We start from the raw sequence: 26,046 nt of genomic DNA, 5'->3' as shown, positions 1-26,046 counted from the left end.
AAGACAGTTTGTGTACATGGGAAGCTTTCATGCAGTGCCAGTCTATCCAAACCACAGTAGCCAGACTGTCTGGCTCAGAACTTTGGTAAAATACCAACAAAAAATACCACAATTAATATATATATATACTGTGTATATTTTTCATACCTAAATCTCCCTTCTCCTACAAATGTGACATTTCTGTATTCATGTAAATGAGCTACTGCTAAGCCGTACCCCTCCAGATAAGAGCAGAGCTAAGTAACAAAAAACAGGGAGGGGCTCTGCTTATATGAAGTCAAAACAGAGAAAAAATAAGTTAAGCTTAAAGATAAGTGACTTTTAAGAATTGCTTTTAATCACTGTCCTACTTAAAGACCCAACTTTCTTCCTGATGCCTTGAGGTGTTTCTCCTTCCTTATGATCTCATCTTTTTCTCTAAAGTGCACCAGTTTTAAACACAATGCCGCCACCACCATGTTTCACAGTAGGAATTAATTAAAATCCTCACTCTTCTTCCTCCATACATAGCGAGATTCAAACACTTTCATTTGTGTTCCATCTTCAATAAGTAATTATACATACCATAATATACCATGATATGTGGTGTATCTACGTACTGTGCTACTTGGACATTACCGTGGTAGGCACTTCAGTAGATACCATGGTAGTACTATGTTTTGTAGACCACAATGCTTCGGTGAATACCATGGTACTTGGTAGCCACCAAAGTTCAGCAGGTATCTGTACCTACCAGCAGTATGTACTAATATAGCTAACTTTTGCTGAACTTTGGTAGCCATTGTGGTGCGCAGTATGTCCCATGGTATTTACCAAAGTATTGGAACGTACCATACCATGGAAAATGGCACGGCACAGGTTAGTATTACAGTACCAGGGCTAGTGTAAGTACCACAGCACCAAGCTACACTGAGGTCATAAACTATAATATAGAACAAGTTTGATCCATAGAAGCCCCACCCTGCAACCCAAAGAACTCCAAAGAACGTCCAGGTGCCAGACACACGGCATGTACCATAGCGTGTTACATGTACAGTACTAGATAAGCAATTAAATATCACAGTACCATGAAACGTGAGTCACAAACAATGTGCCTTGCATTTATCCTTCATTAAAAAAAACAAAAAACAAACAAAAAAAAACATTTCTGTTCATTATTTGTGCCGGGAAAGAGCGGTGATATTACGGATCAGCTGTGATCAAAAACGTTCGAGGAGTGGACTGGAAGCCTTTAACTTCATAATTAGGGACAGACCCAGATGCTGGAGGAACACCTAAGCAAACATCACACGTCTAAAGAAACACACACACACACACACACACACACACACACACACACACAGGCATGGGGTGAGATGGACTCAAGGGTTAAATTTGGACATCTGATTCTAGTTTCGGTGCTGAAGTCAGGAGGGGTGACTAAGAGAGTTAGTGATACTGTGTGTGTGTGTATAAGAGAGAGAGAGTGAGAGAGAGAGAGAAATAGAGGGAGAGAGAGAGAGATAGGAGGATTTTCAAAATAAGAGTTTCTGCATTACTGAGGGCTCTCTGAGCCTATACATGACATGAACTCAACACACATCTAAAGAGAAATACACTGCTGCATGAACTTAGGAACTAATCCCAGATTTAATGCCTGTTATGACCTGTAGGGGGCAGTAGAGCACTACGAAAATTGCTTTTTTGTGTGTGTGTGTGTGTGTGTGTGTGTGTGTGTGTGTGTGTGTGTGTGTGTGCATTAGCAGCTCAGCCAGGTATGTACAGGATATGAGTAAACATACAAATATCACAACTTGATTCCAGTAACCTTGCATACAGCAGGACCTCCTCACATACACACACACACACACAGTTTCAAAAAAGGGGGTTTTGGGTTAAAACACTATAATAAAAATGACTCGTTTCCTGAAACAGGATTCTGTTTTTTTTAGAGAGAGAGAGAGAGAGAGAGAGAGATGGGGTAAGAAAGAGTGAGGGGGAAAAAGACTAAACAGATGTAAATAAAGACAGAGGTAAACAAAGAGACGGAGTGAGGGAGAGAAAAAGAACAGGAGAGAGAGAGAATAGGTAGAGACTAAAAGAGAAAACGAAGGGAAGGTGAGAGAGACAGAGGAAAAGAGATGTAGAAAGAGATGGGGAGAGACTGAGAGGATAAAGACAGAGAGGGCTATATAAATGGAAGGAGAGCAAAGGACTAAGAGAATAGAGATTGAAAGAGAGAGAGAGAGAGAGAGAGAGAGGTTGAGACGAAGAGACAGTGTGAGAGGATGGTATGTTCCTGAGAGATTGCATCCATACAGTAAAAGTGTGTGTGTGTGTGTGTGTGTGTGTGTGTGTGTGTGTGTGTGTGTGTGTATAATGCCTTGCGAAATAATTTATACCCCTTGGACTTTTCCACATTTTGTCACGTTAACCAACCACAAATGTAAATGTATTTTATTGGTGTTTTATGTAACAGACCAACACAAACTGCCACATTATTGTGAAGTAAAAGGAAAATGCTAAATGATAAAAAAATATTTTTACAAATAAAAACCTGAAAAGTGTGGCGTGCATTCATTATTCAGCCCCCAGCGGCTATACTTTGCAGGATGACCTTTTGCTGCAATTACAGCTGCAAATCTTTTGGCAATGCCTCTCCCAGCTTTGCACATCCTGAGAGTGAAATTTTCGTCCATTCTTCTTTGCAAATTAGCTCAAGCTCAGTCAGATTTGATGGAGAGCGTCTGTGAACAGCAATTTTCAAGTCTTGCCAAAGATCCTCAATTGAATTTAGGTCTGGACTTTGCCTGGGCCATTCGAACACATTGATATGCTTTGATCTGAATGATTCCATTGTAGCTCCGGCTGTATGTTTAGGGCTATCGTCCTCCTGGAAAGTTCGAAGGGTATGAATATTTTTGCAAGGCACTGTATGTGTATGTGTTTGTGTATGTGTGTGCGTCAATCTGTGTATGTGTGTCTGTGGTTACAGGTGTATAAAATCAAGCACCTAGGCTTGAAGACCGCTTCTACAAACATTTGTGAAAGAATGGGTCCATCTCAGGACTTTCATCAATATCAGTGTGGTCCAGTGTGGTCCAGTGTTAGTGGTATTGTAACAAAGTGGAAGGGATTGGGAACGACAGAAACTCAGCCAGTGGTAGGCCATGTAAAAGCGGGGTCACGGATGTTGAGAAGCATAGAGGTCACCAACTTCCTGTAGAGTCAAGAGCCACAGACCTCAAAACTTTATGTGGCCTTCAGGTAAGCTCAGGAACAGTGCATAGAGAACCTCATGGAATGGGTTTCCATGGCTGACCTGATGCATCCAAGCCTTACATCAACAAGTAGAATGCAAAGCATCGGATGCAGTGGTGTAAAGCAGGCCCCCACTGGCCCCTAAAGCAGTAAAGATGTGTTCTCGGGACTGATGAATCATGCTTTTTAGTCTGGCAATCTAATAGACGAGTCCGGGTTTGGCAGATGCCAGGAGAACGATACTTGTCTGACTGCTTTATGGATTATGAAGTGGGGTTGTTCTTCAGGTCTTGGGCTCAGCCCAAATTAACTCGTAATGCTTCAGAATACTAAGACATTTTGACAATTTTATGCTCCCAACTTTGTTTGAACATTGGGGATGACCCCTTTCTGTTCCAACATGACTGTCCACAAGTGCACAAAGCAAGGTCCATAAAGACATGGATGAGTGAGTTTGATGTGTAAAAACTTGACTGACCTGCACAGAGTCCTGACCTCAACCTGACTTTTGGGATGAATTAGAGCGAGCCAGGACTGTGAGGCAGGCCTTCCACATAGTTATGGAACGGCCTTCCAATTAATGTTTGGGACCCAGACACAGTCTCAGTGTTTAGGTCTGGGCTGGAAACCTAACTATTTTAGCTAAGCATGGTATTTAATGCTATGTTTGGATGCTATCATTCAGGTTTCTTGATGGTGGAGTGACTGGTTGACTCACATTTCAATGAGCCCTCATGTCCGTGTTTCCTTCTAGATTTCCCATTCAGTCCTGCTGAAGTCCCAGCTTACACTCTGCACTAAATAAACATTTACTTTATACATAATGTGACTGTGACCATAACTGTTATCTCTTTTCTCTTCTGTTCTTTTTCTCTTTGGAGCTGCACATGCTGCTTCTGAGCTCCCAGTGATCCAGACACCCTCTGCCTCCTGGACATCTGGACTTGTCTGACTCGTCCTGGTGGCCCGCTTCTGGTTGGAGATCTCTTCGTGTGGACGCCCGTGTGGTCTGCTTGGGATGCGTCTGGTGACTGGGGACGGTTCCACTTTACCATGAAGATGGTCTTGGACTGGGCTGATGCAGACAGCTGTTCTCTGAGCACTTGTGACTGCAGTTGCTCTATAATTCAGGACTGAATTTCCCAGTTTTGTACCTGAGACTCCAATAATGAAAGTGGACTCTATATTAACCTAAACTTAAATTAATCTCCTGTTTTACTGAACCTTCAGTCTACTAACACACACTATGATTGGAGATCAATCCCTGATATCTGATCTCACCCAAATAAGGATAGATTCCCTATTGAGTCTGGTTCCTCTCTAGGTTTCTCCCTATTACCATCTTGGAGTTCGTCCTTGCCACTATTGCCTTCAACCTGATCATCAGGGAGAATCTGATCATTTTCATTTATACACATTTTCTCACAGATTTTCATAATTTTCTTTACGATTCTGTACAGCTGCTTTGCGACAAAATAAAGTATATAAGTAATCACCTTATAAATAAATTGAATTGAATTGAATATGTGTGCGCATACGTATGTGTGTGTGTTCTGCTTGTCCCCCAGTGACTGCAGCTGCACGGTGAGTAATGAGCAGAAAATTAAGGATCGTCATATTTACAAATGACTTATAAGGGATATTGTCATCATAACACACAGTGTCCGAACAGGCATGTACTCCTGAGATGAGCCCACACACACACACACACACACACACACACACACACACACACACAGAACAATAAACTGCTGAGCGGATATCAAACTGTACAGCGAGCTGAATGACCTTCAGCTATCGTTCATCTTTTTACTGGAAGCCGGACAATGCGAGGAGCCAACACCAGCACGTCTGAGTTCCTCCTGTCAAGTCGTCTCTGCTTTCACATCGGCCTTCGCTCCCCATGTGGAAAGGCCAATAAAATAGGATCGATTACAAGAGACCACCCTGTCTTGTGATCTGGTCTCTCTGTAACACTGAAGCTCACACGTTCTCTCACCCTACCTAGTGCACTACAGCGACAGTTCATCACGCAGCTGCATGGACTGGTTAGCTTGAGTGCAAATCCAGTAGCGCTGGTGTTCCATAAATTCATGCTACTAGATATTTGCATTCATGAGCAGTTAAACTGGCGTACCTAATGAAGTACCTGGTGAGAGTAATTAAAAAATATTAATAAACCTCAGTTCAGAAAGGTTTGTACTTAATAACTAGATTTTATATTATAAATAACACCTGTATATCTCTTACTTTTATGATGTATTAATGACAAAAAGTCATTGAACTACTAACGAACCGTCATCATCTTACGCAATAGTTTTCCTAATCCTAAAAAAGCTAGAAATTCTTTCCTGGGTGGGATTTCTCCTGCGCCGTAATGTACCGTACTGAACTCTACATGAATTTCCTGACAAAAACTCTTCGAAAAGCCTCTTATACTGTTGGCTTTCTCCCAGAGCTACGAAATGATTTACTTATTATGTAACTAATGATCTCATTCTGACTTACTTCTGACTAAACTACTGAATGTCTTTCTGTATTTACATTCTGAATTTCATGTTTACTTACTGAGTGACTGAATTACTACAGTACCTTCAATACTTACTGACTTACAAGCTAGGTTTAGATGTTGTTGGTCTTTCGGCTGCTCCCGTCAGTGGGTCGACACAGCGGACCATCCGATCAACTTTTTTAAACACAGGTTTTACGGTGGCTGGGGTTTGAGCATTGGCAGAGAATCGAACCCTAATCTCTCTATCAGAATAAAAAGATATCGTGTCTTAGAACAATCTTACCCTATCCATCCCGACCGTAATGAAATGTCAATCAGAATTGAGAAATAAATATCTTCTTTCTGTGCAGGAAAGGACCACTGATTTCTTGCCATTTTATACGCAGTAAAGAATCTTATCTGGAAAATCATAGAAAAATCAAGAATTCTTGTAACCAATCATAATGCAGAAGGCTACCTTAGTCTCATATTCTGATTAAATGCTTTAAACACTGATATTATCAAATCAATGTCCGTGTAAACAGTTATGTATCACTGATCGGAATGATTTTAATCAGACTGAAGAAATATGATCTGTGTAAATGGAGCCAGTGACTAACTAGTAGAAGGAATGAGTGACTATCACATGCAAAGTCTTTCGATCTCACAGGGTGCTGCTCGAACCCTCCCATCGCCCCCAACCCACACACACACACACACACACACACACACACACACACGGTACACTGGTTTCCCTCACCATACCCAGCTGTTAAGGTTACAAACAACACAGACCTCAGGCCATCATGATGTCAGTGACTGACAAGCCGTCAGATTGAGAAATCAGAGGAAAAAAAGCACACCACCACCCAAAGTGACTTTCCCATGAGGCGAAAAAAAATTAAAAACCACATGAAGCACACGAAACAAGATGGGTGATCAAATTCGGTTGTTTGTGTGTTTTTTTTTTCTAAAGAGCTATGACTTTTTTTTCATAATCCTCATCTTTATTTTATTACACATGTCCTTAAGACCTGCAGTTATTTACTGTACATTACGCCTCTTCATCTTTCTCTGTGGTAAAGAGCAACTCTTCAGTTATGAGCTTGTAATAATTCGATGGAAGTAATAAAGCTGTAATGGTGCAGGAAACGTTTATTACTGCGTGTGTGTGTGTGTGTGTGTGTGTGTGTGTGAGCCATCGCACTGATCTATTCAGGGACACTCTCATCCCCCAAAGACAAACACAAACAAGCAGAGACATAAACAGCTTGTTATCTGGTCTCATACCCACCCTGATGAACTGATTCTGCTGAGAGAGAAACAAAGTGCTCTAGTCATCAAAAGAAAAAAAAGAAAAAAAAAAAAAACAACTAAAGACATTTTTATTCTACAGGAATTTATGAGCCTGGGACTGAGTCATAACGGAAGACAAAGTTTCGTGCGTAGGGCTGAGGGGCCTCACGGTGTTTTTCATCAAAGGACACCAAATCGTGATTCACCTTCATAACAATTAGCAAACCGGATGTCCAAAAAAAAAACTGTATAAACTTCTCATAAGAGACAGTACCCAAAGAGCAGCCGCAAATCTACAGTACCCTAACTCACTCAGGATACAGTGTGCGTGAGAGAGAAAGAGAAAGAGAGAGAGAGAGAGAGATGTGAGACATCTCAACATCATAAGAGAGGGACAAAAAAAGGGAGGAGGAGAAGAAAAAAGAGAAAGAAAACAAAAGTCTTGAAAGTGGAAAAAAGAAGGAGAAGGGTTCCACATGGCGAGCATCTGTATCACCTAATTAGCGGTCGGGTTCTGGCCTAGTTTTTGGTCACTTTCGTTCCTTTGTATTTTTCCCCGTCAGTTCTCTGGAAAACAAGAGCAGGACAAACACACATGGCAGCACTCATCCAGCTCATACTGGAAAACAATGAGGATAAGGTGACAGAGAGAAAAAGAGAGATAGAGGGACAGACAGAGGGAGCGGGAAAGACAGGATGTTGCAGGTGAAGCGTTACGTTCTGTGTTTCTGCTCACAATATTCTCAGAAATTGGCTGTCGCGGCACGTTCCATATCAAGCGACAAAAAATACGTGGACGCGTTCATCTTCATCTTCATCTCCTTCAACAAATTCCTGGTGTCTCAGGGTTGAGTTGAACCTTTCAAAGATCTAAATTTCGTTTGTATTTGGTCCTACATCAGATACAAATACTATTCATGGTCACGAAACTTAAATGAGAGCGGTCGGAATGGAATTTATGGAACATTTTGTCTTTGCGCACATGTAGGGTGCTTGCTGACATCACCAGTAAGCACTGACAGCACAGGGAACTCATAGCAGTGCTAACAACATCGGATAAAATGGATAAAATAAGGTGCCTGGCTGTCTTCCTTGTTCTGGACCTCAACAAATACAGCCACTGGCTACCTGCTTGCCGTCCTTTAAAGCAAAACCCCAAACATGACTTTTTTAAAATTGCATCCACTGTTTGAAACAAATGAGCAGACTGACAAATATCACGATTCAGATTGCGTGAGTAAAGATGTGTCGATGTAAGCAGAGGTGCGTCCATATAGAGTCAGATAAAAGTAATTATTATGGTAAATCATCATGACATGAAAATCTGATCTGACCAAACAACTGGAATTAAACAATACAGCTTGTAATGTGAACAAAGCCTAAATGTGACAAATGATGTATAGTGAAATCTCGGATTGCGGGTAACCCGGTTTGCAAGTGTTCTACAAGACAAGCAAAACTTTTTAATGAATTTAAACTTGAGAGTCTAGTGAGTCTTGATATACCAATTATCATCAAATATCACGTAGCACGCATGCGCTTCTTGTTTTGACGCCAAACGTCATGTGATCACAACTGAGCCAACAGTTCTCCATCTCGTGCTGCGGAATTGTGGGTAATCGTCTTCCACGCTAGGTCTCAGTGCAGCTCCCCTCCCCCCCACCTTCCTCCTCTCTCTGGTCTCAATCACTATCGCTAGCTACAAGTCTTTTCAAAGTTAAAGTGCAGGTTTTGTTTTATTTTTACTTTGTATTTTGTATTCATTATTTTTATATAAATATTTTTAAGTAGTGGAACAAATAGTTGATGTTTCCATTATTTCTTATAGGGGAAATTTGCTTTTATATACAAGTGTTTTGATATACAAGCAGGCTTCCGAAACTAATTATAACTGTAATCCAAGGTTCCACTGCATATTTCTTTTCTCAAACACAACCTGCATAGTTAGTGTTCTAGATTTAACAAGCTACCAATCGTGGCTGAATGATGATTAGATTTGTTCTGAATTCCCAAGTAGTCACTTCTGCATTAAGGAACGAAGCTTGGGAATTACTCTATGATATGTTAGCTCAGCATGCATCTGGAAAAATGGTTGTCCTTTTTAAGTTTGGACGCCAAATCATATTCAGCCGACTGTGAGCTGAATCCAGCTGTGGCTTTTTTTTTAACACATGTGGCCCTGACACCTCTGTTTAATCCCAAGCCCAAACTCTGGGTCTAATCCACGTTTGTGTGGCTGTATGTTCTCAAAACTAAGACCATGCTGCTCAGTGGCGGAGGAAAACAACTTGGCCATATGTAAGTCCAGCATGTTGATGACACGGCTTCCTAACTGTTGCAGGACACGCATGGCATACACAAACACACACACACAATTTGGAAATTAGAATTAGACTAATCTGCATGTCTTTGGACTGTGGAAGGAAACCGGAGGACCTGGAGGAAACCTCACCAAGCAGGTGGAAAACAATCAGATTTTGATGTTGATATTAAACCCTCGACCATTGAGGTGTGAGGGCGCAACGCTAACCACTACGCCACTACACCACCCGAATGAGAATTATTTCACAGAAAGAAAAAAAAACATCTTTATATAACACTGACATTATAGTTTGTTGTTTTCGAGGAAGTAAACATTCATCACTCATCACAGTTAACTACTAAGCAGCTCGCATAAACAAAAGAAAATTGAAAGTTGTCCGACTGACCACTTCTGAGACGCGATGCAATATTATCTGTAACCTATGTACGAGCTGTTTTTTTTTTCTTCTGAACTCTCCATGCAAATTCTTGAAACCCACTCACTACACGCGCTTACAGCAGTCTCAAGACACCACATACGCGAATTAGTTTCGAAACCTCTGTTATAAGCTGCTCACGCTCAAACCTAATGTTATAAGGAACGGGCTTCATTTCAATTTAATTTAACAATAATTAAATAATTCAGTTGTGAATAAAGCTAAAGTATTATAGTTTTGAATTATGACAGCTGTTTTATAAAAGTGCAAGGTCTTAAAATTGTAACACAATCGGAAAAACTTAATATAGAATTAGGATATTTAAAAGAAATCGTGAGACTTAAAGAATCGCAACATGAATTGAATCAACACAGATGTGGACAGATAGAGAAAGAACAGAAAGGGAGGATGTCTATAAAAGAGAGAGAGAGAGAGAGAGAGGAAGAAGAGGAGAAGAAGATGCACAGACACGAGAATAAAGGAACAGTTAAACAACAATCTCCAATCTCTGGGAGAAAACCTGAGAAAAGTCTCCGCCTCCTCTGTGTTTTACTGTCAATTAATGTGTCTACAGTACATGGGTGTGTGTGGTTGCATTTGAGCTGGGGGCGTCTCCCCCTTCCCGAAGCCCCTCTCACAGACGAAATCAATTTCCTTTCTGCTAAACATGGAGCTCTAAACAAAAGCTCAAACGAAAACGCAGTGACATGAAAGCAGTCGCGTTCTCAGCTCTCACATTTCACCACAAACACAGAACCGCAGCATGGAGCTCGAAAGGCAGACACAATAACAACCTTAATCACACACTGGAGACACACACACACAATCAGCACTACATTTTGGGACTGGGGGACACATTAGTGAGTCCGCACAAACACACAAAAACACACACACACACACACACCAAATAGGGAGTTGGGGAGAGTCACTGTGACTAAATCTGGAACACGTTAGTGTTAGTATGACTATGTGTATTTGAGTATCTGTGTGTGTGTGTGCATGGTGGTGTGTGTTGAAATCACAGTACGACTTTTTTTTTTTTTTTTTTTTGTGATACAGTCCTGACATGAACAAGGCTCCAGTCTCCTCTTTAGCGCTCTGGCATTATGGGGAGCGTCAGCGATGGTGTGTGTGTCAGGAGCGTAAATGCAGCTCTGTGCAAGCGCCTCGTCCGGCTCCCTTCAACCGGCCTTGAGGTAAAAGCACTGCATTGTGGGAAATTTCCCAGAGTCGGTGGCGTCCGCTTAAAGAACGCTCATTAAAGCCTGATGCCAAAACAGCCACAAACACGTATACAGGGGCCAAACACAGACACACACACACAGACACAGACACACAGTCGCATACGCCAAATGTCTGGACGCCAAATGCAGACGCATCGCCCTTGACATGTGACCCTTGGGCAAGCTGGAGCTAGATTCCGACGCAGCACACACTGCTGCACTATGCGCGCACAGACACACACACACACACACCATGTAGTATGCATCTTGAATGCACACTGATTCAATTCAGTGACTGACATTTACGTAAACAAACACTTATTCGGGGTTATGCATTAAAATACTATTGGGACTAAGTTAAAACGTCCCTAAAAAACACCCCCAGTGGTGGCACTGTGTTGGCACTGTGCATTCCCGGTAGGTAAGGTTCTCCTGGCAACCACCAAACCCAGATTCATCCATCAGAATTTCAGACGCATAATTTATTACCCCAAGGAACATTTTCATCTCAAGTCCAACGGTTTCAAGTGCTTTACATCGATCTTAAAGGAATAGTTTTGTTTTTTGACAGATAAATCTAAATTTTTATCAAAATTGAAGTGCACATTAATACACTACAGCCATTTGAGAGGTAACTGAGTACAGTGAAACCTTAAATTCTAAGTAACACGGTTTGCGAGTGTTCCGCAAGACGAGCAAAGATTTTTAATTAATTTTGACTTGGAAAACGAACAAGTCTTGGTTTACGAGTACCGAGTATCACGTATCACGCATGCGCTTCTTGTTTTGACTTTGAGCATCACGTGATCACAACTGAGCCTATATGAGAGGCTTGTGTTATGGAATTGTGGGTAATCATCTCCCCTGCTGGGTCTTAGTGCGCGTCTCTTACTGATATAATCAACATCCGTGCACACGTGTACTGTTTACTATAACACCGTGACCATGTGTGTGTGCGTAAAACACATTTAATTTTGTGTCTGTATGCGTGTGTGTACAGCGTGCGTGGAAAGCAAAATTAGGTCTCATTAGAGAGGTTGAAGATCCATTTTGTCTCTGTATCAGCCTGCTCTTTCTGTCTGTGTGCGCGTGTCATTGGACATCGTGCCCCCCAACACACACACACACACACACACACACACACACACACACACACACACAAACACAAACACAAACACACCTACTACTTTCGCCTTCACAGGCACACAGACAAACACTCTTTTTCTCTACACAAACACTGGTTTGTCGCTGCGCGTGTGTGTGAAAAGAGTGGAGGAAGGGTAACTGTGTAAAACAAGAAGAGGGAGGGGCTCCTTGTTTTAGCTTCACACACACACACACACACACACACACACACAGAGCGCCTGCACGCACAAACGGAAACACTTATCTGTTAGGATTTTATTTTAATTTTTTTTAATAAAGTGCAGGTTAAATTTTTATTTTTTTTTACTTTATATTTTGTGTTCATTATTTTTATGTATTTTTTGGGCTGTGGAACATATAATTTGAGTTTCCATTATTTCTTATGGGAAAATTTGATTTGGTTTACAAGTGTTTTAAAATACGAGCCATTCCCGGAACGACTTATGCTCGTAATCCAAGGTTCCACTGTATATCTGTGCTTTACATAAATAGTTTAATCAGGCGGTACATTTACCTTTTACTCCCCTCAAAAGTACAGCAAATATCAGTACTTGATATTATAGTACTGATACTATATCAGTACTATATTAATAGTATATAGTATACATGACTAATATTCATAAATCTAGCCAAACCTATCTTTAATTTCTTAAAATAAGTAACAACAAATTAAATATAGAATTATTAAGCTTTGTTCTCGTCAAATGTTGCAAAAATGTCTTTCTGTCCTGACGGAAGATCATTTTGCATCTTTTAGGAAATTCATTCAAAAAAACTTGCAAAATTACCTGCCAGTAGAACAAGACACATTCGCTTGCAATTTTAAAAACATTTGACCTAAGTTTAATAATCTAATATTTTCTTTGTGGTAAACATATTTTTAGAAACAGATTGTCATACATTTAGGCGGCACGGTGGTGTAGTGGTTAGCACTGTTGCACCTTGAGGGTCCGTGTTCGATTCCCGGCCAGGCTCGATTCCCGCCTCTGTATGTATGGAGTTTGCATGTTCTTCCCGTGCTTGGTGGGTTTCCTCAGGGTACTCCGGTTTCCTCCCACAGTCCAAAGATATGCAGGTAATTGGCGTTCCCAAATTTCCCGTAGTGTGTGAATGAATGTACGAGTGTATGTGTGTATGTGTGTGTGTGTGCCCTGCGATGGATTGGCACCCTGTCCGGGGTGTACCCTGCCTCGTGCCCCAAGCCTCCTGGGATAGGCTCCAGGTCCCGCGACCCTGAATACATATTTTATTATGTTCCTCATCCTAAACCGTAACTTCCCTAATACGTATATTCTCTGTTACTATTCATTATACAGTTTGCAGACCAATCTGTGTCTCATCATCTGCACACACACACACACACACACACATAATCCACACACACACACACACAATCCACACAGACTCTACCTCAAACAGAGATTTAGCTTTAATAAACACAGCTGTTTCAATATCTCTACGTCCAGAAAAAACTGTGTGTCTGTGTACATGAATGCACTCTCTAGTAGCTTGTATATTGAAGTGCATGTGTGTGTGTGTGTGTGTGTGTGTGTGTGTGTGTATGTGTATGTGTGTATATGTGCAATAAAGCAAAGGTTTCCATTAGAAACATCCTAGTTTGTGTGAGTGTGTGTGTGTGTGTGTGTGTGTGTGTGTGTGTGTGTGTGTGTGTGTGTGTGTGTTGTTTCCGGGAGTAATCTGATGGGCCTAAACATAGGAAAACAGCGTAAATTAGTCATGTGTACATACACACTTGCACACGTGTATACTAGTGTGTAGGCATACGTGCTCACGCACACACAAATATACACGCAAGCACACACACACAGACACACACACACACACACAGACTAGATCAGAATAAATATTTGACTCTTTTAATCAAATTCTGTGTCGTCCCCTCAGTAAAACACTACAAACAGCCCGGACAAATGATAAGGAAAAACCAAATACCTCACACCGTCACACAGTCACCGTTCAGGCTTAGGCTGGTCCGAGTACACGTACGCAGTGTTGCAGTAATTAAGCAAAACGATGTTCCTGTGAGGGGAAATTGTCCTTGATTTACAACAAAAACATGCTTTGAAGGCATCGTCTCCTCTGAGCTGTCAGTCGTGAAAACTCAATACAGTGGAAATGAAACAGACATGGCAGAAAGAGACATGATCCAGACCTTACAATAAGAGAAATAGATGTCAAATCCCTTCACAAAATCTCAGTCTACTATTTGAACCAAACCATATGTATAAATTATTGGTACGTCTTTACGTAATCGAGGCGTTTAAGGCAACCCAGAACTTTTGACTATGTATAATAACAGGACACAAACATGAGAGTGAAAACTCCCTTTATTTCTCTAAAGCATTTATCCCAGCACTTTGCTGGTACAGTACTTCACCAGTGCTAGATACCAGTCTCCGGTCATCAGAGCCATGATAGGACTGCCTGATACATGTCTGCAACACTGGCCTCCCAGGAACTCCTTAAACAGCCCAAACAGATGTGAAAATATGATGTGTCACTTCTGCAAGTTGGCGACAGGTTACCCATCAATTTTAAACGATCAGACGTTTCTTTCTGTAAATGTAAATCAGTTTTACCCCTACATTCTTCTGCTCATGAACTTACAGTAAGGAATCTGGAAAAAAAAACAAATCCAAAACATTACATCTCCGGGTTGTCTCTCACTTTAGGGTTCAGGTAAGCAGACTGGTGTGGTCACGCTAAAGGCTGGATTCTGTGATAATTAAAGCATTTTAATGTGGATTTGGGTGAAATGCCGTCCTTAAAAACCGTATGGCAATTGGTTTGGTTTGGTTTCATCTATTTAAATTCTTTTTAAATTAATATTGTGCAACAATAATGTCGCTTAAATCTTACCAAAACTTTTACCATCACCAGTAACAAAGATAATATTACTCCCGCATTCCCCTTCCCCAGTTCCCACTAATCCTAATTAGTGCAAACGTCTACAAGGCCAGTCTTAGCATGATATGTGGTAAAGACAATTACTGTACCTTTTGTTGCTAGAAGGGAAGGATTTAAGGGTCAGTGTATGAGTTTAGACACAGGGTCAACGCACTCAAAACTTAACTCCTCATTACGCTAATAGGATGTGTTCCAAAAAAATAATAATAATAAAGTATGCGAGTAGATATTGCAGTCTGTGTGTGTGTTTGTGTTTGAGTATTTCCAGACATCAGGAGATACTGCAGGCATGTAAGGGGAAGAAGGGGGAGACTGACCCTAGGGTGGGTTAAAGGTTCGGAGGTCAAAGGTGATTTGCTAGAACAGTGTCTGCGTGTGTAAATGACAGCACGGAGCCGGTAAAGTTGTGTTCCTCTGCATGTGTCTGTCTTTAAATATACAAAAGATCTGCAGTGTTTTGCATTATTGATAAAGCAGACAAGCAGCCAGACAGAACAGAGAGACGGAGAGACGGAGGGACAATAGACGGGGTTATGGCATTCATCAGAGTCTGGCATGTTTGGAAAGTTAAGCGGAATAAATAATACAGTTTAGAAGAACTTGGAGATTAAAGGATGTGTTAAACATTTGTCAGCTTTCATATCAGCCACACACATCACGATGACACAATGTAAAGGATTTGAGCTCATACTAATTAGAATTATGATTCTAGTTTCTCTAGACCAGGCGTTTGCTTTAAATCAATAATGCAGAGACTTAAAGTAAATTGTATATATTTGTATATTTAAGATACTGTGTGTGTTTCCCATAAGGCATTGTGAGCACATGGGCAATTTCTTTATGATTTTGCGATTAAATGAAGCGTAAAGTCAGTCACAATGCAAAGCCAGAGGTCACGTTTCTGTTCGAGTCCCTGCGCTCTCAATCAGTCTGGAGTAGGGATGTGCAGGACTGAGAGGCACAAAAACATGAAAAAGAGAAGACGGTATATTAATGCCAACATAATGATGTGGATATTTTGAGACAATACATTTCCAGTATAATGTTTACTATATTTAATATCTTGAACATTAATGAACATTGGGCGCTTTCACATTGGGTGTGATTGATGTTCCTGTGCCCAGGAACGATTGCTGGCCCATGTTCACATTGCTGTTGCTTTTTATTCCCAGGTACGCTTGCATATTGACACCATCCGATACAGCAGGGGGCAGAATGCACCTACTTGGTTTGTGAGCCGCCATTAAACACAAGAGAAGAAGAGAACGAGGAAGTTAAATGTCATGCTGTGCCTAATATTATTGATATGTTAAAATAAAATGGTAATTCTTGCATGCCTTCCTAACAGTATCAGCTACGGTTGTGTAGGTCAGAGACGCCGTTTTCCAGCAGACTTATGGACAATTCCTGTGGAACAATTGTATCATCACTGATCAAAGAATGAACCAGGCTTTAGGATCATGTTCGCGGAACCCTAATGTGAAAACGCCCTTAATGTTTCTCTCATTTTACACCACGAGAAAAAGCTTTAAATACACACTATATGTGATTTATTTTATTTTATTTTATTTTAAACAGCATGGAAGATTTCAGAAACGGATGTAATAACATTACACAATCTTTTAACTGAACAAGTCCAATTCCTGTTTTCAACTAAGATTTCAAGTCCAACATCTGAAAGCACAATAAGCATTTGCACGAACTAAAAAATCTTGACATAAGACAAGGACATTTGCTAAAGAAAGAGGCACAAAGATCAGGTATAAAGTATAATTATGCGCTAAAGCAACGCCATCGGTGACATCAACATGCCAGACTTACACTTGGTCGGGTTGTTTTCCTCCGCCACTGAGCAGCATGGTCTTAGTTTTGAGACCATATAGCACCACATCTGTGGATTAGACCCAGAGTTTGGTCTTGGGATTAGGATTAGGGATCAGGGCCACATGTGTTAAAGAAAAGCCACAGCTGGATTTGACTCACAGTCGTCCGAAACTTTTGGTGTCCAAACTTTAACAGGCCAACCATTTTTCCAGATGTAAGCTAATACAGTCATTTCTGAGCTTCGTACCCAACACATTAGTCCCTGTTTGCAAATTTGGCCTGGTCTTTTCAACTCTGAGTTAGTTTTTTTTTTGTATGAGATCAAATCAATCATCATTCTGACATAACTTTGTTTGCTTTTTACATTTAGAACTCTGACTAGGCTGGTTATTAAAAAAAAAAGAAATATAAATCACTTGTCACAGTTAGGCTGTGTTCACATTATAAGCCACGTTGTTCAATTCCAACTTTTTGGTTAGATTTGCATGTCATGACTTTTATATGATATGTGACATGTGCCTTTGCCATCTGCGTTAAAACCCTGTCGTATTTGTGTGACTGCTCATAATAAATGGATGTTTCAAATAATGGGTATATCAAAATACTAGATAAGATTTTAGCAAAGATATATTTGGGGTTTCACTCTGGAGGACGGTGAGCAGTTAGTCAGCTGTATGGTCGAGAAGAAGGAAGAAATCCAGATGCCTAGTTTTAGCCGTTTTTATCGGCTATTGCTAGCGCTGATATAAAAACCCTGCGCTCCCGGTGCTGCACGTCAGCGAGCACCACACACACACACACGCGCGCAAAAAAGTCGCATGAATTCTGATCTGACATTTTCATTTAAGTCACATGACCATGTGTTGGACATTTATCCGATCTAGGACCACATACTGTACAAAAGGGACTCAGATCTTACCTGAAAAACATCACATCTTAGATATGCATGAACTTTAGTCTAAAAGGTTAAACTGAACCCCGAGACGCCAGGAATTGGAGAGAGAGACGGAGGAATCACAAGCATTTAGAGAGTCCTACATCACCATGACCTGAAAGTAAATTGTACACGGAAGAAGCCTCTTGGTTTTTAAATGTGACGCACGGGAATGGAAGCATAATGTTGTAGGTTTATTTCGCTGGAAAAGAACATGGAAGCAACACTACAACACATCAGGCAAAAATTTTGAAGGATTTTTTGAACTCTGGTAAATATGGTACACATAGTATATTTAGGCTGATTTGTTTTGTCTAACCATACTCGTGAGTATTTCATGATGTCCAATAAACAACTCAGATGTGTGTTTTGGCTGCCTGCTAACCCAAGTGAACGTACACGCGTACGGTTTGAGGTACAAATATTTTCTGAAGAGCCCAGTCAGTTCTGGCCAGCAGGTTTGCAGGAAAAGGTAAAAGAGGGCACTTGTTGACAAACTTGTGTGACCGTACACCTTGCCCATCCACAAACACAAAATACACACACACCCAAACTGCTCAGTCTGGCCCTTCAGAGAACAAGAGAAGCTCCACACATGTGGTCCCTGTGTGTATCCCTGCTATACACACAGCTCTGTGCAGTGGGTTCAGTGGGCAGAAGAGTGTATAGTGGTGCCAGGCCAACACGTGGGCATCGGGCCAACAGTCTGGCCAGACAAGAGTATGCAGGACACTGCGTCCTTACACCAAACCCCAGCGCCCCTTCTGACTAGGCTGTGACCAACTGAGGAACCATTCAGAGCCAGGCTAGAAACGTTACGGCGTTGGCCGACGCAATATACATACACATATACACACACACGGTATGTTTATTTACAAACTGACTAGAAAACCAGATTCAGAGTTCAATGTTCTTTTGTATTTGTAAAATAATTTTAAAAAGACTTCTGCCATTTCTCTCTTCGCTTGACACCCAGTGACCATGAGTTTTAATTCCTGGGTGAGCCATCCATAGGCAGATAGGTCCAGAAAGTCCAGAGGGACGTTTTTTTATGTCACTGCCAAATGCTAATGGAGCAGCAGTTTAAAAAAGATGCAGTCGATGGCTTCACGTGATCTTGGAGGAAGTGCTGTGTTAGGCTGCGCACTTCTTTCTTAAGTAAGAGAAAAAAGTCAGTCCTCAAGATCAAAGATCAAGTTTGAAAACTGCCTTGGCCAGATGAGTGGGTTGGAGCATGTCCAGGGCATGCCATGGTGAGTACCTGCTGATAGGGTTCTAACAAAACATATAATCTACAAAAAGGGTTGCAGGTGCCAAGTGGACAGTATGGCAAAGACTGTCCATTCTGCTTTGAACTTATGCAGGGATTTCTGTGGCACAAGTTTAAGGAGGAAGAAGTAACAACTCATAGGACAATTGCAAAACTGGAATCTGGTCCAGTGAGCCCTATTTTTCTTTGCATGGCATGGATACGGCAGGTGTGCACCGGGATCTGGGGAGGAGATGACACCAGGATGCATTATGGAAACAGGCTATGGGCAATAATCTGCTGAGAAACCATAGGTCCTAGAATGTACAGTATGTAGATGTCAGTTTGACCTTTAAGGAACGTGACAAGAAGGTCAAGGTGGAAGGCGTCCTGGTCTCCAAACTCCCCAGCTCTTATAACCCATGGACATTAGCGCAATTAGACATGAGCCACAGGGGCAGGGGTGGCTGAGTGGTTAAGATGTTGGATTACTGATCGGAAAGGTCGCGGGTTCAAATTTGAGTGAGGCTGTCATGCCTCAACTGCTCAGCTGCATGAGGAGATAAATGTAAGTCACTCTAGACATGGGCTTCTGCCAAATGCAGAAATTTCATGCAAATATCAGTATTAGTGTCGGAGCTGCACACAGTTTGTATTGTGACTAAAACTTGAACCATCAATTTTAAAGAAAGAGTTTCTCGTTACAGTGAGTGTTAAGATTCAGGGCAGCATTATGCTCAAGGCACAAAACTGAGATTCGATGTTGATGATGTCATTACATAATTACTGGATAATTACATCACACACTGATAAGGAAAAGTAGGATTAAGAACTAGAAGAAAAAGAACACTCTTACACCTGGGAGTGCGCTTAACAATCAAAAACATTTGTTTTTTCCAGTTTACAGATTGTACCGGTGGTAACGCTCATTTGTCGCACGTTTCTTCACTCTGTAAAAACGCTGAGTGCTTTTTCAGACAAGTTCAGCCAGCTCAGCAAACGATACTGTGCGGCACTGCAGGCTTCGTGGCACTATTAACAGAAACAAAAATAATTCCTGCAGTGCTGCATTGCTTTCTTGGATATAGAAATGCACTGTTTGCTATATGAGGTTGATTATAATAGCTAATGTAAGAGCGTTTATAAAATACTGGTGACACAAATGCTGAACAACTTGACTGGGAGGATGGGTTGGCACCGCAATTTGGTTTGCATAAGACATGCAATTACAAAGAAAATAAGTTTATTATACACTGCCTAGTTAAATAATGTCAGGTTTCAAAAGGAAAAATAAACAACAACAGTGATAAAAATGAATGGAATTAAGTCACGAAATGTTCATGAGACACCTAGGGTTATATTAGACAGCTTGGTGAAGCTGGATAGTAAAAAAACTGACGATAAACATCATAGCATATGTTTAATAATAAAAGATCATTTTCATACACACACAATGTGATGAGAACTCGCAGGATTGGGACTAAACAGCTGTGTGTCCATAAGAGAACCTCATCAGAAGGGCACTGGTGGTTAATCGGTTCGCCTCCCATGCGGAAGGCCCGGGATCGATTCCCAGCCGGTGCCCAAACCCCGGCCACCCCGGCGTAAAACCTGTGCCAAACTTGTACGTGTGGACCAGATGGTCTGCTGTGACGACCCCTTGCCGGGAGCAGCCGAAAGATCAACAACAAGTGAGACTCATCGGAAATAAGGCTTCAGTTTGCTAAGGAGCATAAAGAATGAACTTTGGAGAACGATGGAAAAGGTCATGTGGTCTGATAAGTTCAGATTGACCAGGAGCGGGAGTCATACAGTATGAGTGGCTGATGAGAATGTGTCGAATTAGTGTCTGTCTGTAGGAGTAAGCAATAAAGAAGTGAGCAAAACACGCAAGCGAGCAGGGTTTGGGAGGAAGAGCGAGGGAGAGGGCAGAACTTATTCTCAGCACCACAGACGTTTTTGTATGAGTGTGTGATTTATGCTTAAAAAGAAAAAGCTCACAAGGAGAACTCTAGAAAACAAAAGAGTGTCAACTCGCATCTAATCCTCATTTCTCCTGCTATCCTTCATCTTGACTAACATCCTCTCTGACACAGTAAAGCCATTTTTCATTATCAGGATCTCTTTCTTTCTTTTAAGTGAAGTTAATGAGACAAAAGAAAAGAAGAAGAAGAAAAAAAAACTTTTGTTTTGATGTTCTGTGCTATTGAACCACTGCAGGGAGAAACTGTGATGCAGCATCAACTCTACCACAATACTCAATTTTAAAGTTTCTTTATTGGTGCATCAATATACTAATATGTGTAACTTGGGACCTCTAACAAGTAAACACAGGTCTCTGAACCTCCCCAAAGTGTGTGTGTGTGTCTGCATAAAATGCATTTTCTTTACACCCATTTTCTTTAATTCCATCCGTTTCACTCCTTGTCTAATTCCTCACGTCTATATAAAACTAACTGCTAAGCCACGACCCCATAGAACAGCAGAGCAGAGCAATGAGTTAGGGGTAAGGGCCTCCTCTTATATGAGCTCACAATACGTCACAATCTTTTGGCGTCACTTTTTTTTTGGGTGGTTGTGTACATGCATACTGGAAACCAATGTGACTGGAAAACGACTACAGAGTAAATTTTGCGTTACAGTTTGCCTTTAATGAAAAGCTGAAAGTATCCTTATCCGTGTCCCCTGCTGAAGCAGCCCAACATTAATCTGCCTTATCAGTCACTCCGCCAGTCAAATTCAATGTAGCAAATAGATGTACAAAAAAAGTTTAATAATCAAAGATGTAAAAGAATTTTTTTATTAATTATAAATGTAAAAAATATATAATTTAATTTGTGAAAAGAATAGGCAAAATAGAACTATTCATGTTACCTATAGATGTACAGTATATGTGTGTGTGTGTGAGTGTGTGTGTGTGCGTGTGTGTGTTCCCCGCTTTGCCTTGCGATTTGGCTACTGATTGTCTGGTTTGAACCCGCTGCACATTTCCCCTGATTGACTTTACCAAGTTCTTACACTGATGTCCTGCTGATAGCTTAACAACACTGAAACTCCATCAAACACACCCTGTAAACTAATGAGCGACAGAGAAGCGAGGCACGGAGCCTGCATGTGCGCGTGTACAGTACAGTATGTGCCACTCCGATCACCGCCCAGAAAATCTTTTCTTTTTTATATCTCAGCAGGAACATTTTCTCTCCTATCCCTTCATCACTTCAAGTTCTAGATTTCCTTTTTAGGTCCACGTCTCATTTATCCATCTCTCCTTTGTGACTCTCTCTCCCTCTTTCCTTTAATAGGAAGCATATTTGACCCCTGACCCAACTCCCGGTCATACACATCTACTCGCGTGTCTCTCTGCCTCATGAGGCTTCTGGTCAAGGATTCTTCACAATGCTAAACACACTCCTACACGCTCTTAAAAGAAGTCTCTGCAGCGTTGTAAACAGACGGCAAGGGGGGTGTGTGAGTGAATGTACGTGTTCATGCTTTTTCGTCCAGACGTTTAGACAACCTCGCCATGTTGTGCTCTGGTTTTGTTTACTTGCGGTCGGAGCAGTGATGCCGGCCCTGACTGTGTTTACAGCTGGATCCCGGTCTCTTTTTGCACCTGCACACACTGCTCTGTAATGAGCGGAGCTGCACTACAAAGACTCGCCAGTGACGGACAATTACAGCAATTAGCTGTGGACTGAAGTCACTGAGACGGGCTCACTGAACACTGTGGCTCAAGAATCTGATGGTGTTTGGGAATGAGTTTATAATATGATGCAGGGAATCTGGCATATGGTACACCACTATGGATAAGGACATCAACTCAAGTATTCCTCTAGAACAGAACAAACTCTTTTGAATAACTACTGAAATCAGAAATCCTGCTCTTACTATTCCTAAATAACTTATTTCTAATTTTGGAAAACTGCTGAAATCTACTTTTTCTTTTAAATGTATTTTTTTTTTTTAAAACTATTTTACAAATTTCCATCCTAAAACTGTATAATAATAATAATAATAATAATAATAATAATAATAATCCATAATCCATAAATAACATTAATGTATGAATCTGAAATCTCTCTCTCTCTCTTTCTCGGTGTACCCCGTTATCCTGGGAGCTCTAGAGCCTATCCCAGAAGATTGGGGTAGAAGGTAGGGTACAATCGATCGCAAGGTTTTTAATTTTTGGCTTCCGATTGTCTGCTTTAAACTCGCTGCACATTCCTCCTGACTGACTTTACTACAGAACACACACACACACACTACTAGCCTACATGTCTGTGGACTGTGGGGAGAAACCAGAGTACTCAGAGCTTATTATAAAGTAGATTATTAAATCCAGCAAATAACAGATCATAACATCGCTTTTACTCAATACTGCCCAAGTTTCATTGAACTCTGTCCAGCCAGTTTCGTGTGATGCTCTGACATAATCTGGCACATACTGTACAGTAACTGCTCATAACGTCACTTCTACTCAACATTCTGAGTTGAGCGTCTAACACTGAGCCTCTCAGTTCAGGTATTTTACACGCCCTCACCTTGGACTGTTTTGGATATGTTTGCTCTAACAGCCCATGTTTTATCTCATACTGTACTGGCGCTTTACATTACCGCTTCATACGAGCCTCACAGTTTCGGAACACATGAGACAAACCGTTTTTAAACTTCCCAACATCTTAAATTTCAATGTTCAAAATTTCCCAGTTATTATTTAGATATTTTATTTCTGATGAATAATTATTTTCCTCCTAAAAATATATTTCTACATTACAGTGTGAAACTTCTGAAGTCTGGAGTCTACCTATTAATTTCCTAAACTCTACATGCACATGAATAACTTTGGGAAACTACTGAAATCCATCTATTTTTACTTTAGAAATTCCTAGTCCTAAACCTGAAGTCTACATAAATTTGTTAAACTAATGAAATCAAAATATTCCAAATGTCCATTTTTTTTCCTAAACTGTATTTCTACCTGATTTTTGGAAATCACTTTCCAAATATCTTTCCTTAAAATTTAAGTAGATCATTGTTTAAAACTGCTGAAATCTAACTAGCCAGCTACTATTCTTACTTAATTACCAATTTACAACAAGAACTACAGTAGAAGTAGCTAGCATTTCCAACTAATATTCCTTAGAGGTACAGTGGAACCTTGGATTATGAGCATAATTCATATCGGAAGTGAGCTCGTATTCCAGAACACTCATAAATCAAGCAAATTTTCCCTTGAGAAATAAAGGAAACTCTAATTATTCGTTCCGTAGCCCAAAAAAATAAATACATAAAAATAATTAACACAAAATATAAAGCAAAAATAAAACAAATTAACCTGCACTTTATCTTACACTGTAAACCTTTCTCCTCTCTTATTTGAATTTCACACAAACACACATACACACATTAACGGGGGAATTACCCACAATTCCGCAGCTCAGATCATGTGACGCTCGGCATCAAAACAAAAAGCGCATGCGTGCTACATGATACTCGGTACTCATAAAACCAAGACTTGCTCGTTTTTCAAGTCAAAATTTATAAAAATTTTTGCTCGTCTTGCAGAACACTTGCAAACCGTGTTACTCGCAATCCGAGGTTCCACTTTAATTGATTTTATTGGTAATGTTCGGTTATTTCTGTCATTTGTTTGCGGTTTTTCATAAAATTCAGCATCTTACTTGTTTAGCTGATGAATTATCTTGCACGTTTCTTGGAAGGTAGTTACTGTATGAACTTTTAAAGAAAATGAAAAAAAATATATTTAAGAAAATATTTTTTTTTTTTGCTAAAATTGTAACTTAAACAACTTATCTGTTGTTTTTAACATTTACAAATTTTTTTGTAAAAAAAAAAAATGGGGCCCCAAGCATCTTTCTAACTAAAGTTAGGAACAGTCTTGTATTTAGTACTGCTTTACTTTACATGTTTAGTGTAGTAGGTGTGCATGTTTGCAGACGTAGCCATGGTGAAACCACCTTAAAAAGTCAACTTATGGCTAGCGATGAAGCATGGTGATTAGCTGACTTACTTGAAGGAGGAGTCTCTCAAAGGCAAGGCAGGCGTCCCACTGGGCCAGGCATGGGTGGCGCAGCGTCTGAGCAGTGCCCAGTGCCAGCTGTAAAAGCCCGCAGTGATTCTCTACCGCCGGCCAATTGTCCCGAAACAACTGCACATACGAGGAGAGCTGCTCCCCTGTCACGCGGCCTGAAAGAGAAAGAGAGAATTTCCTTTTTAATGCAAAGAAAAAGCATGTTGCAATCAAACCTGTACTACAGCTTTAGACTGTGTTTACTGAAGACAAAACTCTAAATACTCTTGTTTTACTGTATATTATATTTATTAAAATTTTATCAATCATTTTCAAGCATTGCTCCTTTCACTATAAAAAAGATCAAAGGGATAGGTGGATTTGAACATCTACTAGGTGCGTTCAAATCAAATCAGGACTTGTAAGAATAACAGAACACAGTTATGGGACTGTCTGCTTCATGTCAGGAACACCGACCCCCCAGGAACGCCTTTAATGGCCCAAACATGTGGAAAAGGCTATATGACTAAAGCATATGGCAATAACTCCCTGCCGAGTTCCTGTAACGTGCAAGTGGTGTTGGTGAATAAATATACTGTATGTACAGTTTCCACAGGCAGATGCATCTCTTCCTTCAGAATGTTATCAGTCGATTTTCAAAGATCAGATGGTCCACTTGCTGAATGATCACCGGACTGGAGTGGGCTTTGAACGACCCTCGGCCAGGGTCGTCATTCATGAGTGTGCGCACCAATCTAATGTTTTCCTGCGGCTAAGCGTCTTATCACCGTACTGCCCTTAAAGTCTTCTGTAAATGTCAATCAGTTCTATTTCTCCATTCACCAGAAATCTCGTCCCAGTTTGATATGAACGTCCCTCGTATAAATAAAAACAAATAATAATTAATGTAATTCATACATATTTATCAACATTTCTGTACATTATG

At 40.7% G+C, this 26,046-nt stretch overlaps 1 protein-coding gene across 1 annotated transcript in view; it reads right to left on the bottom strand.

Moving 5' to 3' along the window:
* Positions 1-26,046, bottom strand: part of scfd2 (sec1 family domain containing 2) — a 133,198-nt gene that overhangs the window by 76,166 nt on the left and 30,986 nt on the right. The window contains exon 4 of the mRNA XM_053488965.1: positions 25,101-25,276. Within this exon, the coding sequence (XP_053344940.1) occupies positions 25,101-25,276 (176 nt within the window). The remainder of the gene's footprint in view (positions 1-25,100; positions 25,277-26,046) is intronic.

This window comes from Clarias gariepinus, chromosome 27 (genome assembly GCF_024256425.1).
Source record: "Clarias gariepinus isolate MV-2021 ecotype Netherlands chromosome 27, CGAR_prim_01v2, whole genome shotgun sequence".
Taxonomy (NCBI): Eukaryota; Metazoa; Chordata; class Actinopteri; order Siluriformes; family Clariidae; genus Clarias; species Clarias gariepinus.
Note: the sequence above shows the minus strand (reverse complement) of the source record. Positions and strands in the feature narration are given on the sequence as shown.